Below are 18,758 nucleotides of genomic sequence, written 5' to 3'. Positions count from 1 at the left end.
TTCTTCATGCTTGTTTAAAGCACGTGATAAACCAAATTTTGTAACCAGAAAAATTTATTTAAATAACTGAACACGAATGAAAGTACGGATAGTTTTTTAATCATACAAATAGCAATTATGGTCATACTTAACTCATTACAAACTCATGTGAACTCTGTCAACAAATTGATCAATAGTTTTGAACAATTACTTGGAGTTAAGTTAATTAACTTAACATTTATATGTAGCAACAAGCAGTAAACCATAGGCAGCATTCGCAAAAAAACAACAGCATTATACCAAACAAACACAGCATCAATTTAAATTACTCCGATTGGAGTTACTGTACGTATCACGTCGAGTTTTCAGTACGCTATCAACATATCATATTCTGCAATTGTAGTTATTAGCAACATTTTTTTTCCAGCAGATATAGCAGTAAGGAAACATTGATAAGTAACATTGGAATAGCAACAAATTTGGTTTGATTAATTCTCAGTTTACTACCAAAGCAGAAAAAACAAGTTACGGTTTTTAAACGCATCAAAGCTAAATTTCAAATTCTTCTTGATCGTTTAACTGGTCACTTGTGGGAGCTGCAATAATGGAGATGGAAGCTTCCTGGATTTTTTTCTTGATAACACGAAACTGCTCTATCTCGTCCAATTCTACAGGAATTGATATGGCAGTTTGTCTTTCAGGCATTCCTGAGAAAAAACAAACATTTTACTGTTAAAAGAGAACACCTTTTCGTATATATGAATTAGCTTATTTGCAATACAAAGGACATGAAAAATCACAAAACACTATCCCTGTAACTAGCTCTGCGCTTTTGATAACAGCTTTTTATTGAGGTCTGCAATGTTTTTAAATGAGCATTTTACTACCCATGGCTCATCGCTTACGATTAGACACACAAAGTGGTTTTTGTATAAGAAACGTCGTTTTGTTTTATCAATTATGACAATTATTTTATCAATTATGAGTGAAATGAATCTTGTTGCATTGACAACACTGCAAAGCAAACTTTAAGAAAAGCTGTCAAACTTGCATCTCTCCGAAAAATATAATTAACGAGTAACACAAAAAGTGTGTAGTGATAGTTAGCAAGCTGTTTATTGCTGTTTGAAACAATTCTATGTCCCATACGGTACCAACAGTTGTAACTTTTGAAAACGATTAAAACTGCTAAAATATCTTTCCATGGAGACGTCAATGTAACCAAAATTTTTTTATGAATGAAATATTGATCTATGCTTTTTGATAATTACAAGAGATAGATTCACTTCGCGGCATGAAAAGCTTTGCATTACTTACGAGCGCCCACTTTCTGATGAGCGTATTCGATCCTACAAAAAAGGTAGAGATATATAATCAGGGTGGTAAAAATAAGTAAGTTTAGTTTATAAAACTTGTTCTTATTAAAGCATAGAGCCAACAGAAGCAGAGTTACTCACACATCTGGTGGAAAAACGTAAAGAAATGGGAACTCAACTCCTTCGTCAAACTCCGCCATGCAATGTTCCATCAACATAGAAGCTAAAACCTAAAATAGAAAAGAGATATTTTATTGTTTAGACTCCAGCATTACGTCATTTTATAAATGACCTGTTGCTTAGCACTGTTTGAAATATTGTTTGCTTTACTTTGGAAAAGATGTCGTGACAACTTTTATACCACGCAAACGCATTGAGAGCCGCTATGCTTGTTAAGATAATGCAAGCATTACTCGTTTTACTTACACCAGTAAATAAACCAAATTGCAAAATCCACCAAATCCGCTGAGAACATACAAAAGATGATATGAGCAAGAAACAGAAGGAACATGCCCAATAAATTCAAACCCTTATTGGAAGACCAATGCACGTGGTGGCACTGATGAGTGATGACCGTACATGAAAGGGTGCGATTAGAAAGCATGGTGATGCAGACTTTAACGACTTTTACAGTTATTTGACACCGATGGTCTTAGCATTATGAACACCGTTTTCCAAAACAGAGCTGTGCACAAGCTACACATGTTACACTGGTAGTGCGCAGGAGAGGTTGCTAAAAGATTTTAGTTTCAGCCAACTTTTCTTTCTGTTGTGGGCGTTTGAGTTAAAAGAGGAACTGAGCTATCTACCGATCACTACCTGGTTGTCTGTAACCTACATCTTTTAAAACTTCTGACAACCCCGACATCTCATAAAAACAACTGGCTTTATAGACTCAAATCGGAAGCCTTAGGAGCAAGGATGTAAGGTAAGCCTTTGTGAGCAACAGGTGAACCAAGTTCAACAAATTTTCAGAGTGCACGAAATACACCAAGATAAAATGGACACGGTTTAACGTCAAAAATCTAGCCACAACTACTAGGATGTGCGGGCAGAATCAGCTCGGTGTGTGGAGGAATACTGAGAATACTTCCTATGGTAAAACCAAGAAGCTATTAAAGCTATCCGAGCAAAAATGACAAAGCCTTGCTACCTACCTTGCTAGGCCCTGCTACCCATGCAAGGCAAAGCTCTGCTCCATGACAGATGGTGGTCTGATTACCAGCAGCATTGAGGGTGAAACAGTTTAAAGTGCAGACTTGGAAGGAATTTGAACAAAAGTTGTTTTCCTACTTCAGAACTGTTAATAAATTATTTTAACAAACCATCCCCAGACAGCAAGCCAAAAGATCATCTGCCACAAAGTCTGTAGAAGATCAACAGGTGGCATCCCTGACAGATGGAAAGAATACTTTAGAGATCCATTAAGTCCTGTCCCAGAAATATCAACTGACACACAAACGATACGTTTCAGAGAAGAAAGTAGTCTCCCTGAGGCCGAAGTTGCCTGAGCTGTCCGTTTTCTGAAAGCTAATACAGCGATACAGCTAACACAGCTAATACAATACGGAATTTGGAATTTCAAAATTACTCTGGAGACTAGTGCAAGATTGACAAGGTAGTATTGGTGGTAGCTTACTAGTAGCTTACTTACTTGGGGCTCGTTTCATCAATCTTCTCGCGGTGAGTCCTGGAAACTGGGAAATCTAATGATGACCAGGCTAATGATGAAAACAAGGAGACGTTTCCAAGGTGGTAAAAGGATAGTCCTTCGGCCACGGAAACAAAGAGGTGACAATATGGAAGTTCAGTGCGGGCAACCTCTGCCCAACATCTTGCAGCTGAACGTCGAGGACCTAAACGCAAACAAGATCTGCATTATTAGCCAACTGGCCACCAAGCATAAAGCCCTCATCATCCTGTTGCAGGAAACTAACTGCACAAGTGTGGACTGTCTGGTGATACAAAGTTTCACTTTAGTCAGACATACCCTAAGCAAGAAGCACGGCCTTTCTACGTTTGTCCACAGCAGGCTCAAGTGGAACGTTGCCGACCAGCCTCCAACAGGATCGGCAATTGAGTGGCTATGTGCGGACATTGATGGTGTTATAGTTGTCAGTGTCTACAAGCCACCTACCTCGCGACTAACACCAACAGCAATCCCAGTGTTCCCACACCCTAGTATCTATGCTGGCGACTTCAATTGCCAACATACGAACTGGGGTTATAATTCCACCAGTCCAGAAGGAGAATGCTTGATTGACTGGGCAACCAAGAGTATTGTTGTGTATTTGCACAACCCTAAGGATGCTCCAAGCTTCTTCTATGGTCGCTGGAACACTGGTACTAACCCAGACCTGGCTTTCGCGAGCACTGGCCACATTAGCTGGAACTTGGACAGACGTGTTTGAGAGAAGTTTCCAAAGTCTCAACATCGACCCTAACTTATTATGACTCCAAGAACTATTCTTCCAGTTCCAAGTGAGCCATATAAGCGTTGGAACTTCCGCAAGGCCAATTGTGAACTATATAGTCTCACTACCAACGAGCTCGCCCAGGACCTTCCACCTCCGGATACGGGCCTTGTAGATGAGGCTTACCAGGACTTCTGCTCTGCCATCGTTAAACCAGCCAAGCGATCAATCCCTCGCGGTCGTAGAAATAACTATAGACCGTGCTGGGATGCGGAGTGTGAGAGCCTCTACCAGGCTTTTCTGACAGCCCAGCAGGGCAAAGCATCAAAATCAGCCGCCTCTGCATTGCACGCTCGACTCGATGAAAAGCGAAGAAAGCGTTGGACAGAGGCTGTCAACACCATCGACTTAAGGCACTCCAGTCGTCTGGCATGGAAAACAATCAACAACCTGACTGGCAGATCCAGACAAACGCATCGACCATGCCCCATCTCTGCCAACTGTATTGCCTCACAGTTAGTAAAGAATGGGGTCTATAGAGTGAAAGATCACAAATCAGCCTACCTTGTTAACAATGAGGTGACTGAGCTCTGGAGGATCCCTACACCTCCTGGTGAAACAATCTCTGGAGATTTTACACCAGAAGAGTTTGCCAGCGCCTTCCAGCTGCTAAAGTCTGGGAAAGCTCCAGGCCCTGATTCAATTTGCCCTGAGCTGATTAAATTATCCATGCCGGAGCTGCTTTAAAGTATTGGCTAAACAAGTTCTTGTCTTCCTGTTTACACACTCTCAAGCTTCCGAAAATCTGGAGAGAAGCACTTGTGGTTACCATCCCAAAGCCGATGAAGCCGATAGAGGATCCAAAGAGTTATCGACCAATTTCCCTTTTGTGTATCCCTTTCAAGATCCTGGAGAGAATGATCTAAGCCCGTGTCGAACCTTTTATCGACCCACTGCTCCCTCAAGAGCAAGCTGGATTTCGACACGGAACATCAACCGTGGACCAAGTTACTCTCTTGACTCAAGAAATCGAGGACAGCTTTCCGGCTAAGAAAAAAGCAGGTGCTGTGTTTGTCGATCTCACAGCTACATACGATACCGTTTGGTATCGCGGCCTCACCTGCAAGCTTTTGCGCCTACTGTCGGACAGGATCATGGTTTCTCTAATCATGGAACTTGTCCGAAATCGCAGTTTCACCCTCACCACCGGTGATGGCACAAAAAGCAGATTGCGACGCCTGCGAAATGGTGTCCCACAGGGATCAGTCCTAGCTCCCTCCTTTTCAACATCTACACGCATGACCTGCCAGAAACAATTGCCAAAAAGTTTGCTTAAGCTGACGATTTGGCAATTATGCATAGAGCAGAAAACTGGCAGGAGTGGGAGGGGTCCCCAACCCAGGATATGGCAACCATATCCAATTATCTCCAGAAATGGAAGCTGAAGCTCAGTGTAACCAAAACTGTGACGGCTGCCTTCCACCTGTACAATAAGGAGGCACAAAGTGAGGTCAACATCACTGTTTATGGACGTCCTTTCCCTTACACTGCCAAACCAACATACCTTGGCATAAAGCTGGACAGGGCACTCACGTTTCGTCGACACCTGGAGTCACTTCGCAAAAAACTAACAACACGCGTTGAGCTTTTAAGACGACTGGCAGGATCTAGCTGAGGTGCTGGAGGTACAACACTTCGCACAGCTACCCTGGCTTTGGTCCACTCTGCCGCCGAGTACTGCACACCAGCTTGGTGTCGTAGTGCACACACCCGCCTCATAGATAAGCCGATTAATGACGCTCTGCGTTTAGTGACTGGATGCCTGCGCCCCACACTAACAAACAACCTGTTTGTCCTAGCAGGTATCCACCCATCTGAGATTCGCCGCAAGAGAGCCACACTGTCTCTAGCACGCCGAGCACTGGAGCCTGGGCATCTTCTGCATGACCGGCTCCTGCCTCCTCCACTTAGAGGACACCGGCAGCTTAAGTCGAGGCACCCATTTGTCCCTGCTGCATTGGATTTACTGGATGACTTTAACCAGTCAAGCACCATTGTGGCAAGCTGGGCGGATTACAAATGGAGCATGGAGTGGCAAGAAAAAATTCTTCCAGACTCCATGGTTACATTTCGGAGGCCAGTACATCACCACCGGGAATGCATTTTCCCAAGTGTGCTTGGACCAAGCTCAATCGCCTTCGAACTGGCGTTGGCCTCTTCCGCTCACCTATGCACAAATGGGGTATGGCTCCATCTGCGGCCTATGAGTGTGGTGCAGAAGAGCAGACTGCACACCACGTCATAACATCTTGTCCCATATACCGCCATCCTTGTGGGAACCGTGGTCTGACAACAATGGATGAAAAGCTGGTCAGCTGGCTAACAAACACCTGCCCTACAATATCAGGTTTTTGTTCCCTCTCTCAAGAAAACTTAAAGAACTACACCACACTACTACTCCACACGAAGAAGAAGACTAGTAGCTGTTAACTCAAGTACAGTTGCCCTAAATTTTGTGTCCGTTTGAACAGTGTTAAGTTGAAACCATTCACTGTGTATTTTTGTTTCTGCTAAGGTTGTGTCGTTATCTTTCCTTTTCATGGTTTACATGAGCTGGATAGACAAAGTGGGCATTGGTGAAGAGTATGTCATAGTTGAAAAAAGTAGGATTAGTCATATTCTGTTTGCAGACGATTCTTTGATTCTTTTTGCCTGTTGCAAACCTAGTCTCCAACATGCACTCGATCGTTTTGCAACTGTTTCCAATGACTCCGAGATGAAAATAAGCATAAAGAAGACTGAGGTACTCTGCCTCTCAACAAACCTGCTCAGTGCAGTTGTGCTGAGAAACACTGAAACAGATTGAAGGAAACAAGAAACAAGTTCAAGTACCTGGGAGTGCAATTGACGAGTTTGCCTCGATATTTGTGTCAGTTTTTCTTCCGCTTCTCACCTATAGATCATGTATCTTGGATGATGACCCAAAGAGTACAGTCAAGGCTTTAGAAATCAGATGTTAAAAAGGGGTTCATGGTGTGGCGTGAATAGATCAAATGCACAGCACTGACATCCGTAAATCTCTTAACCTTAAGATCCTACAAATCTCCGAATTGAGAACAACCAACTACGATGGTGTTTTTGGTGAGATCACCAGAATGCATAAGGAAAGATTTGCAAACCAAGTCATGCTTGCCACAGCCACCGGTAAAAGATCAACGGGTCGACCAAAAACCAGGTGGTACAATTACATACCTGGGCCTGGTCACGACTTGGTATTCATTTAACAGAACAAGGCAGCTGTGGCAAAAAATCGCAAACTGTTAAAGAAACTGTGAGCTTGTACTCCCACAATCTTCCTGAAAAGAAGATGTGAGTTTCAAAGAAAGAGAAAAAAGGACAGAAATAATCTGGAGAAGACATTGTAAATAAGCAAACTATCTTTCCAAGTAGTTTGAAATTCTATGGAACGCTTTACAATAAATATCGTTCTGCTACAAACCGACCAAACAACATAGAATATAATGTCTTTAACTTATATATATAGAAAACTTCAGAACTGGATTTTTACAACCCAAAGACCAACAGCATTCTAATACAACATTTGCACAAACCAAAATCCAGTTGAAAACCACAATTATGAGTTGATTGAAGTCAACATAACTTTTAATTATACAATACCTTGAGACAAGTTTAGGTATATTACACAGAAAACTTTAACATTTAACACATACTCTCCTTTATGTATCAAGTAACAATTGTATCACAACAAAAATAGCCTGTTCTTGTGTAATTTGTATTCTTGACAACACAAAACGCTTTTACTTAATTCCTACAGTAAATAACACAATCACATAGAACTGAAATCCTTACTATAAACGAAAATATTATCAGCAGAAGAATGTCATTAGAATGAAATATTTTGTAAAACGTATAACACGTAATTTGGAAATAACTTCAATAGAGTCGTATACAACAGTAACAAAACTTTCCACAACTGCAGCCGGATTAAACAAGTTGTATCTGAAACATCATTTTATCTCATTTCCTTACCTCTAACACGTCATTGCCCAATTCAACAGTTTCAATGGACCTCAGAGATGCCATTATAACACTTTATTAGGTCAAACTAGAATATGGCTTAAATTGGAATGTATTAACTGTACAACCGGGAAACCTTGCTGCTTAATCGTAGCAGGCAGTACGCACGTGTTCGCTCCACACATTATTTCGAGAAATTGTAAATCGATATCAAAATATTATTCAAAAATATTCGTGGCTACTGACTTACCTGTAGTTTTAGCTAACATGCTTGTGATTATCAGTTTTATATCAACAGCAAATTTTTTCCCGCAAAATAACTTACATAAATATGCTGTTAATTACAAGTGAAACAGAAACACCTTATTAGAAAAGCCAAAAAAATCAATTTGTCATTTTGCATTATAGTGTTGCCTCTTTCTGCGTAGTTTATAAGTTAACTTACAACGCTTTTATTTGCGTTTTTGCTATGATTTCTAGTTGTTGTTCCTTAAAGCAATTTGCTACAATGCTGCTGCTGCCCGACATCTAAAATGTCTTTACATGGAGACGTCAATATAATCGTAAATCGTAAACGGTACATTTTGTCGTAAATGTACATTTATGACTTTCAATTGGACAGGCAGACAGATTGGACAGATTTTATTCTATTGATTATTCTTCCTTCTTTTATTATTTTGTTCTTTTTTTTTTTTTTTTTTGACAAACACTAGTCAATACCGCAGTAAAGTAATGTTTTTACTTAAAGCAAAATTTTTCCAATTTATTGCAATTTTCTGGAAACACGATAAAAAACGCTCAGTTTTATGACGTATTTAAAGCAAACTAAAATTTACAAAACTTGACTTGCAGCATTACACAAAATGAACCTTTCTAGGCTTTTGATGTTCAAAAAAACTGGTATTCATGATGACGTTTCGATTGATTGAGTTGGAAAATACCGGTATTTGGTTCCTTGACCAACCAGAACGTTTTGAGTGATGCGAGCTGTTTACACTGTCCACAAACCTTCACGTTTCTGCAGCAGCAGTGCTGCAGCAGCAGTGCAGCAGTGCTCACTGCAAGCGTGATTAGAACACTGAAACAGGTTGAAGGAAACAAGGCAGAAGTTCAAGTACCTGGGAGTGCAATTGACGAGTTTGCCTCGATATTTGTGTCAGTTTTTCTTCCGCTTCTCACCTATAGATCATGAATCTTGGATGATGACCCAAAGAGTACAGTCAAGGCTTTAGAAATCAGATGTTAAAAAGGGGTTCATGGTGTGGCGTGAATAGATCAAATGCACAGCACTGACATCCGTAAATCTCTTAACGTTAAGATCCTACAAATCTCCGAATTGAGAAGACCCAACTACGATGGTGTTTTTGGTGATATCACCAGAATGCCTAAGGAACAGCTACAGTTAAAGAAACATAGTAGCCTGCTTTGTATAGAAATATGAACTAGTTTCAACATTACAACATTTCAAATTTGTTAATGAAATTGAGGATACTCTGCAGAGGGGCATGCCCAATAAGTTCCAACTCTTATTGGAAGAATTCGATGCACATGGTGGCACTGATGAGTGATGGCCATACATGGAAGGGTGCGATTGGAAAGCAAGGAGATGCAGACTTTAACGAGAACGAAAAGTGTCTTTTACAGCTATGTGACACCGATGGTCTTAGCATTATGAACACCGTTTTCCAAAACAGAGCAGTACTGAAGCTGCACATATTACAATGGTATTGCACAGCATAGATTGCTGAGAGATTTTGGTTTCAGCCAACATTTTTTCGTGTGGTGGGCGTTTCAGTTAAAAGGGGAATTAAGCTATCTACCGATCACTACCTGGTTGTCTGCAACCTACATCTTTTAAAACTTCTAACAACCCCAACATCTCATAAATCCAACTGGCTTTATAGACTCAAATCGGGACCTGAGGAGCAAGGATGTAAGGTAAGCCTTTGTGAGCAACAGGTAAACCAAGTTCAACAAATTTTCAAATTGCACGAAACACACCAACATAAAATGGACACGGTTTAATGTCACAAGTCCAGCCACAACCACCAGAGCTTGCGGAGTCAGCTCGGTGTGTGGAGGAATACTGAGAAGATATCCTTTGGTAAAACCAAGGAGCTATGAAAGCTATCCCAGCAAACAAGGCAAATCTCTGCTACCTACCCTGCTACCCTGCGAGGCCCTGCTACACCTGCAAGGCAAAGCTCTGCTCCATAACAGGCTGTCGTCTGATTTCCAGCTCCGCGTGTTGAGGGGCGAAAAGTAGCAGCATAGACAGTGAAACAGTTTAAAGTGCAGACTTGAAAGGAATTTGGAATCTCAATATTACTCTGGAGACTAGTGCAAGAGTATTGTATTGATGGTAGCTTACTAGTAGCTGTTAACTCAAGTGCAGTTGCCCTAAAGTTTGTGTCAGATTGAACAAGGTTAAGTCGAAACCATTCACTGTGGATTTTTGTCTCTGCTAAGGTTGTGCCGTCATCTTTCCTTTTCATGGTTTACATGAGCTGGATAGACAAAGTGGGCCTTGGTGAAGAGTATGTCAAAGTTGAAAAAAGTAGGATTGGTCATTTGTTGTTTGCAGACGACCTGGTTCTTTCTGCCTATTGCAAACCTTGTCTCCAACATGCACTCGATCGTTTTGCAACTGTTCGCAATGACTCCGAGATGAAAATAAGCATAAAGAAAACTGAGGTACTCTGCCTATCAAGAAACCTGCTCAGTGCTCACTGCAAGCGTGATTAGAACACTGAAACAAGTTGAAGGAAACAAGGCAGAAGTTCAAGTACCTGGGAGTGCAATTGACGAGTTTGCCTCGATTTTTGTGTCAGTTTTTCTTCCGCTTCTCACCTGTAGATCATGAATCTTGGATGATGACCCAAAGAGTACAGTCAAGACTTTAGAAATCAGATGATAGAGGTTCATGGTTTAGGTTTTAAAAAGGGGTTCATGGTGTAGCGTTAATAGATCAAATGCACAGCACTGAAAACCGTAAATCTCTTAACGTTAAGATCCTACAAATCTCCGAATTGAGAACAACCAACTACGATGGTGTTTTTGGTGATATCACCAGAATGCCTAAGGAAAGATTTGCAAACCAAGTCATGCTTGCCACATTCACCGGTAAAAGATCAACGGGTTGACCAAAACCCAGGTAGTACAATTACATACCTGGGTCTGGTCACGACTTGGTATTCATTTAACAGAACAAGGAAGATGTGGCAAAAAATCGATAACTGTTAAGAAAACTGTGAGCTTGTGCTCCCACAATCTTCCTGAAAAGAAGATATGAGTTTCAAAGAAAGAGAAAAAAGGACAGAAATAATCTGGAGAAGACATTGTAAATAAGCAAACTATCTTTCCAAGTAGTTTGAAATTCTATGGAACGCTTTACAATAAATATTGTTTTGCTACAAACCGACCGAACAACGTAGAATATAATGTCTTTAACTTATATGTATAGAAATCTTCAGAACTGGATTTTACAACCCAAAGACCAACAGCATTCTAACACAACATTTGCACAAACCAAAATCCAGTTGAAAACTAGAACTATAAGTTGATTGAAGTCAACACAACTTTTAATTATATTGCACAATACCTTCACAAACGTTTAAGTATATTACAAAGAAAAATTATTACAAAAATAGTATTACAAAAATAGTGTTACAAAAATAGCCTGTTCTTGTGTAATTTGTATTCTTGACAACACAAAAATGCTGTCACTTAATTCCTACAGTAACTAACACAATGCCTTAGAACTGAAGTGCTTACTATAAACGAAAACATTGTCAGAAGAAGAATGTCATTAGAATGAATTATTTTGTAAAATGTATAACACGCAAGTTGCAAATAACTTCAACAGAGTAGTATACAAGAGTAACAAAACTTTCTTCTACTGCAGCCGGATTAAACAAGTTGCATCTGAAACATTATTTTATGTTATGTCCTTACCTCTGACACGTCATTGCCAAATTCAACATTTTCAATTAACCTCAGAGATGCCATTATAACACTTTATTGACTCAAACGGATGTTAAAATTGGAATGTACAACCTGTACAACTAACTGGCTGTACAACCGGGAAAACCCCGCTTAATCGTAGTGTTGCCACATGTTATTTCGAGAAATTGTACATCGACAATAAAAGTATAATTCAAAAAATATTTGTGGCTACTCACTTACCTGTAGTTTAAGCTAACATGCTTGTTTTTATCAGTTTTATAGCCACTTCAAAACTTTTTCCGCAAAATAATCTAGGTAAATATGCTGTTAATTATAAGTGAAACAGAAATACCTTATTAGAAAACCAGAAAAATCTCAATTTGTCATTTTATTCGTGGCCAAAAGTTTAACACCTGACTTGATATATGACGTTTCTTTCTTAGTACATCATAATACTGCATCAGATATTGTTTCAATTACATCATCTTTATTCTGGGTCGAAATCTGATGTAATCAGTCATTATTTAGCAACTATCAATTGAACATTAGCCAGTAGAGATTATTTTTCTGTATTATTTATCTACCTAAAATAGGTAAAATGTAAATTATGCCCAGACGAATGAAGGCCTTTATCAAAGCGAAAGGAGGACACACCAAATATTAAAAATTTGAGATTTTGATGCAAAACACAATATAAACGCTTATTTCTTTGTCTTGTATATAGTTTAGCAAGAAATAAGTAAAAAAGCGACAAGGAATACGACGGAGAACTGTTTTTCTCGAAATTGGCGGTTTGGTCTTAAACTTTTAGCCACAACTCTACAGTAGTGATACCCTTTCCTGCGTAGTTTATAAGTTAACTTACAACGCTTATATTTGCGTTTTTGCAAATGCCTTTTCTCTGCAAAGGTTACAATTCTTACTTCGTTTGGTCATGCTTTGTTGCTATGGTTTCTAATAGTTGTTCCTTAAAACAATTTGCTACAAAGCTGCTACTGCCCGACGTCTAACTTTGCTTACAGAGTTTTACTTGTGCCCAAAGTTTTACTTCCCTTAAAAATCAAAACAAATATGCAGAGTCACAGAGGCTGTGGACTAAACCAATTCCTACAATGGATTTATAGCTCAAACATCACCAGTTACCAGACGAACCGGAATTCTTTTAGTTTTCTTTATCGCTTTGTCAGTAATTCTCATAAACTGAAACTCATAAACATACACTGTCAATTTGTTACCAAATGTATAGATACCTTTTTGTAAAGAGCCGCCAGTGTGGCGAATTTCAGTAGTTGGTCGTAACATTCTTTTTTACTTTTCCTGATCTTTCTCACATTTCGGTATTTATTTCACATACAAAATACCAGTCTTCCTTAGAAAAAGTACAATACCACTCTTAAGTACGCCTAAAATAAGTACGTAGACTATAAGTAGAATAGGAAATACTTTCCCAAAATATTTATTGAAATACTGATACCAGTTTCAAAAGCGAATGCTAATAATTTTCTTCCAGTATTGAAATTATTAAACGATATTATCTTCATAAAGTTTCTGCGTTTAGTTACCATATTTTTCTATACAACTGAATGGAAGCGTAAATCGTAAATCGTAAACGTTACATTTTGTCGTAAATTTACGACCTTCAACTGGACAAGCTCCGACTTGTCGATTTGCACAGGGCTAAAGTTGTTTGCTTTGTGGTGCGATATTAACTTAAATCAAGTCATACAATATTATTTTTTAATCTATTGATTATTCTTCCTTCTTTTATTATTTTGTTCTTATTTTTTACTTTGACAAACACTAGTCAATATCGCAGTAAAATAATGTCTTTTCTAAGCAAAATTTTTCCAATTTATTGCAAATTTTTGGGAACACGATAAAAAAACGCTCAAACGAGCTTTATGGCGTATTTAAAGCAAACTATAAAATTAACAAAAAACCCCATCTAAGCAGCATTACTTAAAATGAACAGTTTTATGCTCACTTTTCCACAAATGTTCACTGCAACGAATTGCTTACTTCGAGGTTTCGATCTTAAACTTTACCTTTAAGTCATGGCCGTTTTCTACGAACACACAACAAGCCACACATCATCTTCTTCAAGCTGAAGCTTGTTGAATGCTGGTGTACATTTTGCAAGTTACATTGTTTAATTTTTTAACATCCCACAAACACTTTGCGATGGACACATTGCCTCTTTATTAGTCCAAACTGTTTTTGTTCTTGATTTCTTCGATTTATGTTTACATCAAATCTAAATGTTCACTGCAATGAATTGCTTACTTTGAAGTTTTAGTTTAAACTTCACCTTTAAGTCATGTCCGTTTTTTACAAAAACACAACAAAGCTATATCACATCTCTCTCTCAAGAAAAGCTTGTTGAATGCTGGTGTAGATATTTCGAGTAACACTGAGTATGAGTAATATTGCCAGCAAATATCACGTGATGCATCGTGAAACAAAGCAAACAATTTTATCACACACGGCGCCCGATATCTCTGACTATGACGTAATTAAGCAAAGCGTATTATGTGCTCACAAAAGCTGACAAGTTTCCACGTTTACTGATATCATAGTTGACACTGTGAAATGCGTTTTTTCAAATTTGCTATTTGCTCAATTAGGTAATTTGGTAATCATTGGATAGTCAGGTAATGATTACTACCAAACTAGGTAAGGTAGGTTTGGCGCTGTTGTTAAACTGTTTTCTTGTTGGCAAGTCTTGGCTGTGTAGTTGTTCAGCACCAGCACAATATAGCCTTGCAAAAAGCTGCTGATTTAAGAATACATTATTTTTCTGCTTTTTTCGTCCACGCGATTGAAACAAAGACATTTTGCTGTTCCTCATATATTTTTGGCTGCGTGGCAGAAATAACAGGATCACCACAAAATCTTGAAATATCATGGAAACAAGAACTGACTTTGGCAAAAACGTTGACAGGAAATTTAAATGAAAATGACATAGAAAAAATCCCAAGAAACCTGCGTCCATCTTTCATGAGATGGGACTGCTCTGTAAAGAACAAAGCAAGCAGTATGACTCCATAACAGAGAGTTTGAATCTAAAATCTAAAGCGCTGCTCTTTTAAACGCTACAGTGACCAGACAATCTGGCAACAAGCAATTATATATTACACGTGAAATAATTAGATAGATTTTCTGATTTAGTCTGCAGAGCTTAATCTTATCTTATGTTAACTCAGGGGTCGGGAACCTATTCAACTAAGGGAGCCATGAAAGCTACATATTTGTAATTGTATTTCCATCAGAGCCATGTAATATTTTTTAACACTTAATGCAACTAACGTGTGCATGTTTAAGCAAAACCAACAATTTTAGGCGACAATGAATGTCTGAATTTACTCTTTAATATCATGCTTCTTACTGTTAATGCGTTATGAAAAATTACAGAAAAAGTTTTGCTCGTAACAGTCGTGCTGAGAAATGCCAGCTCAGATTTATTTGCGAGCCAGATGTCGTCATCAAAAGAGCCACATCTGGCTCACCAACCAGAACGTTTTGAGTGATGCGAGTGTCCACAAACCCTCACATTTTCTGCGTGGTCATAATTCAAACAAAAAGAAGCCATAACTGAAAGACTGAGACGCAGAAAAATATTTCGAGTATTCGCATTATATATCTTATTGTTTACTGTTTACTGCTTACCTAAAGTTTACTGTATTGTTATAAAGCGTTTGGTAGTTTAAAAATCATCAACCCAACAGCAGTTTAGCAAATACTGGACGAAAACAACAACAACAGCTTTTCCCAAGCTAAACAACCAATTCTATAAAGAAATGGCACGATTGCAAGTTTTTCAAGAGGAGCGTATTGCTAGAGCGTATACAAAGTGCTCTGGGATGCTCTGATGGTCTCGTTAGAGTTCGACCTTATTTTTAACTATTTGAACTTCTTCATGCTTGTTTGAAGCACGTGATAAACCAAATTTTGAAACCAGAAAGTTTATTTAAATAACTGAACACAAATGGAAGTGTAGACACTATTTTAATCATACAAACAACATTTGCGGTCATACTTAGCTCATATGAACACAATTATACTTAATTACAAACTCATATGAACTCTATCAACAAATCGATAATTAATTTTGAACAAAAACAGCGTGATGTTTCAAAGGACGATTGAATTCGCAAAATCTTAAGACTTATTAAATGGAACAAACAAACTTGCAAAATAAGTTAGACATCTTTTTTTTCAAACAGCAACCACTTCTTATAACTTATAATACAACTTTGATGCAGTGTAGCAACTGCAGCAATTGCAGTTTGAAGCTTTCTAATATTACTTAGGTAGAAGTTACTTATAATTCTATGATTGTGCACTGATATACAACGGTGGTGGTTTACTTTCACTGTAATTTACTTTTGTTTATAACTTGAATAAAAGAATGTTCAAACCTAGGCCTGGTCGCCTGGGGTTGAATTACTTGGAGTTTAGTTAATCAAGTTAAAATTTATATGTGACCACAAACAATAAATCACAGGCAGCTCCCAAACAACAGCATTATACCAAACAAACACAGCAGCAATATAACTTACTCCCATTGGAGTTACTGTACGTATCACGTCGGGTTTTCAGTACGCTATGAACATATCAAATTCTGCAATTATAGCTATTAGCAACAGTTTGGTTCAGCATATATAGCAGTAAAGGAACATTGGTAAGTAACATTGCAATAATAACAAATTTGATTCGATTAATTCCCTCTTTAATATCAAAGCTGAATAAAATACAATCCGGTTTTTAAAAGCATCAAAGCTAAATTCTTCTTGATCGCTTTACTCGTCACTTGTGGGAGCTGTAATAACGGAGATAGAAGCTTCCTGGATTTTTTCCTTGATTACACGAAACTGCTCTATCTCGTCCAATTCTACAAGAATGGAAATGGCAGTTTGTCTTTCAGGCATTCCTGAGAAAAAACAAACATTTTACTGTTGAATAAGAATTCTTTTTAGTACATATGAATTAGCTTATTTGCAATACAAAGGACATGAAATATCGCAAAACACTGTCGGTGTAACGAGCTCTGCGCTTTTGGTAACAGCTTTTCATTGAGGTTTGCAATCTTTTTAAATGACTGTTTTACTACCCATGGCTCATCGCTAACGATGAGACACTTAAAATGTTTTTGTCTACAAAAAATCGTTTTGTTTTGTCAATTAAGCAAAACAAACTTTCAGTAAGATTTGCGGACAACGAATGCATGAATTTTTGGTTTGGGATGCAGACGAACATAGCAGCTAAAAAACTGCATCATTGCACATACGACCGGCAACCCATTGGATACCTGGTGTGCCAAGCAAAGATGCAGTTAAGTTGATTATGACTGAAATGAACCTTGTTGCATTGACAACACCGCAAAGCAAACTTTAACAAAAGCTGTCAAACTTGCATCTCTTCAAAAAATATAATTAGCGAGTAACACAAAAAGTGTGTAGTGATAGTTAGCACGCTGTTTATTGCTTTTTGAAACGATTCTATGTCCCAAACGGTACCAATGGTTATAACTTTTGAAAACGATTGAAAATGCTAAAATGTCTTTCCATGGAGACGTCAATGTAACCAAAATTTTTTTATGAATGAAATATTGATCTATGCTTTTTGGTAATTACAAGAGATAGATTCACTTCGCGGCATGAAAGGCTTTGCATTACTTACCAGCGCCCACTTGCTGATGTGCGTATTCGATCCTACAAAAATGGTAAAGATATATAATCAGGGTGATAAAAATAAGTAAATTTAGTTTATAAAACTTGTTCTTATTAAAGCATGCAGCCAACAAAAGCAGAGTTACTCACACATCTGGTGGAAGAACGCAACGCAATGGAAACACAGCTCGTTCGTCAAACTCCGCCATACAATGTTTCATCAACAGAGAAGCTAAAAACTAAAATAGAAAAGTAAAATTTTAATGTTTGAACTCCAGCATTACGTCATTCTGTATATGACCTGTTGCTAAGCAGTGTAATAAATGTCGTTTTCTTTACTTTGGAAAAGGTGCCATGAAAAATTTTTATACTACACAAACTCATTGAGAGTCGGCATGCTTGGTAAGATAATGCAAACATTACTCGTTTTACGTACACCAGTAATTAAACCAACATTCGCAATTACCATAGTTAACACAATCAAAGTAATCTTATATAAGCCCTAGCATCATAACTCCACGTAATTATTCCACCTTTATTATCACCAATAGATATTGAACGGAAATTGTATTTGTAAATGCCTTGCTAGAAACAATACAACAAAATATTTGCACAGCCAAATGGAATTTTCGCAAAATTGCAACCACCAAATCCGCTGAGAACACACAAAAGATACGCCTGAGCCTATTGAACAAGCAACATTTGATTAAAACTAAGGTTATTTTGCCACAAAACCTATTTAAAATCACTGAATACCACTTTCCATATCAAGCCAGGTCAAAAGCAAAAGGTTACCATGGAAGTGGCCAAAAACGAAAAATCATGAATACGCACAAGAACGTTCATATCGCATCGGTCGCCCCGCGATTTGACAATAAACGCGCTTGAGTTTCAAGCAGGGCGTCAGAGAGGCTCCGAAACCGAAACATATCAATGCGTTTGCTACGTGTTTAGGTTGGCGGCTGTGGACAGCTAGAGACAGAACAAGTACTCAAGAAGAACAAGTACAAGTACAAGAACAAGTTTTGAGATACTACGCGTGTTTGCTCATGATTTTGTAAAAGGCTTGCAGTTGGAAACTTGAATGTCCTTTCTCTGACAGAAAAGAGCCGGAAACTAGTTTTAATTTGTCAGTTGCTGTCTAGGCGGATGCGGAGATACTCACAATTTCCAGCTGGCGGACGTTGAAGGTCAACTATGCACGTTAAAGCTACAGTTAAAGAAACATAGAAGCCTGTTTTGTATAATAATATGCTCTAGTTTTAACATCACAACATTTGGAATTTGTTGATGAAATTGAGAATACTCGCAGAGGGTTATGCTAAAAAAATTCAAACCCTTATTGGAAGTTCAATGCACATGGTGGCACTGATGAGTGATGAACGTACATGAAAGTG

At 38.4% G+C, this 18,758-nt stretch overlaps 1 protein-coding gene across 8 annotated transcripts; it reads right to left on the bottom strand.

Annotated features, from left to right (window-relative positions):
- Positions 1-55: 55 nt before the first annotated feature.
- Positions 56-14,039, bottom strand: LOC143450432 (uncharacterized). 8 transcript variants are annotated; one of them, XM_076950977.1, is made up of 5 exons: positions 12,943-13,089; positions 2,950-3,151; positions 1,437-2,825; positions 1,297-1,328; positions 56-686 (listed from the first exon to the last, which is right to left on the bottom strand). In XM_076950977.1, exons 3-5 carry the CDS (start codon positions 1,511-1,513, stop codon positions 529-531), a joined length of 267 nt encoding a protein of 88 aa, XP_076807092.1. In that variant the 5' UTR covers positions 1,514-2,825; positions 2,950-3,151; positions 12,943-13,089; the 3' UTR covers positions 56-528. The 8 variants fall into 7 exon arrangements, 6 of the variants coding, with proteins under 6 accessions (XP_076807092.1, XP_076807093.1, XP_076807097.1 ...); XR_013114695.1 differs by lacking the exon at positions 12,943-13,089 and adding an exon at positions 7,998-9,371; XM_076950978.1 differs by lacking the exon at positions 12,943-13,089 and adding an exon at positions 11,933-12,932.
- Between the last annotated feature and the right edge of the window lie 4,719 nt (positions 14,040-18,758).

Source organism: Clavelina lepadiformis, chromosome 3, assembly GCF_947623445.1.
Source record: "Clavelina lepadiformis chromosome 3, kaClaLepa1.1, whole genome shotgun sequence".
Taxonomy (NCBI): domain Eukaryota; kingdom Metazoa; phylum Chordata; class Ascidiacea; order Aplousobranchia; family Clavelinidae; genus Clavelina; species Clavelina lepadiformis.
Note: the sequence above shows the minus strand (reverse complement) of the source record. Positions and strands in the feature narration are given on the sequence as shown.

What these genes read in the sequence shown, in the direction of transcription:
- LOC143450432 (XM_076950982.1), bottom strand. Translation starts at nt 1,513, where the DNA reads ATGTTGATGGAACATTGCATGGCGGAGTTTGACGAAGGAGTTGAGTTC. An exon ending in TACGTTTTTCCACCAGATGT is followed by an intron (nt 1,329 to 1,436) that starts GTGAGTAACTCT and finishes CCTTTTTTGTAG; the next exon opens with GATCGAATACGCTCATCAGA. An exon ending in TCATCAGAAAGTGGGCGCTC is followed by an intron (nt 687 to 1,296) that starts GTAAGTAATGCA and finishes GTTTTTTCTCAG; the next exon opens with GAATGCCTGAAAGACAAACT.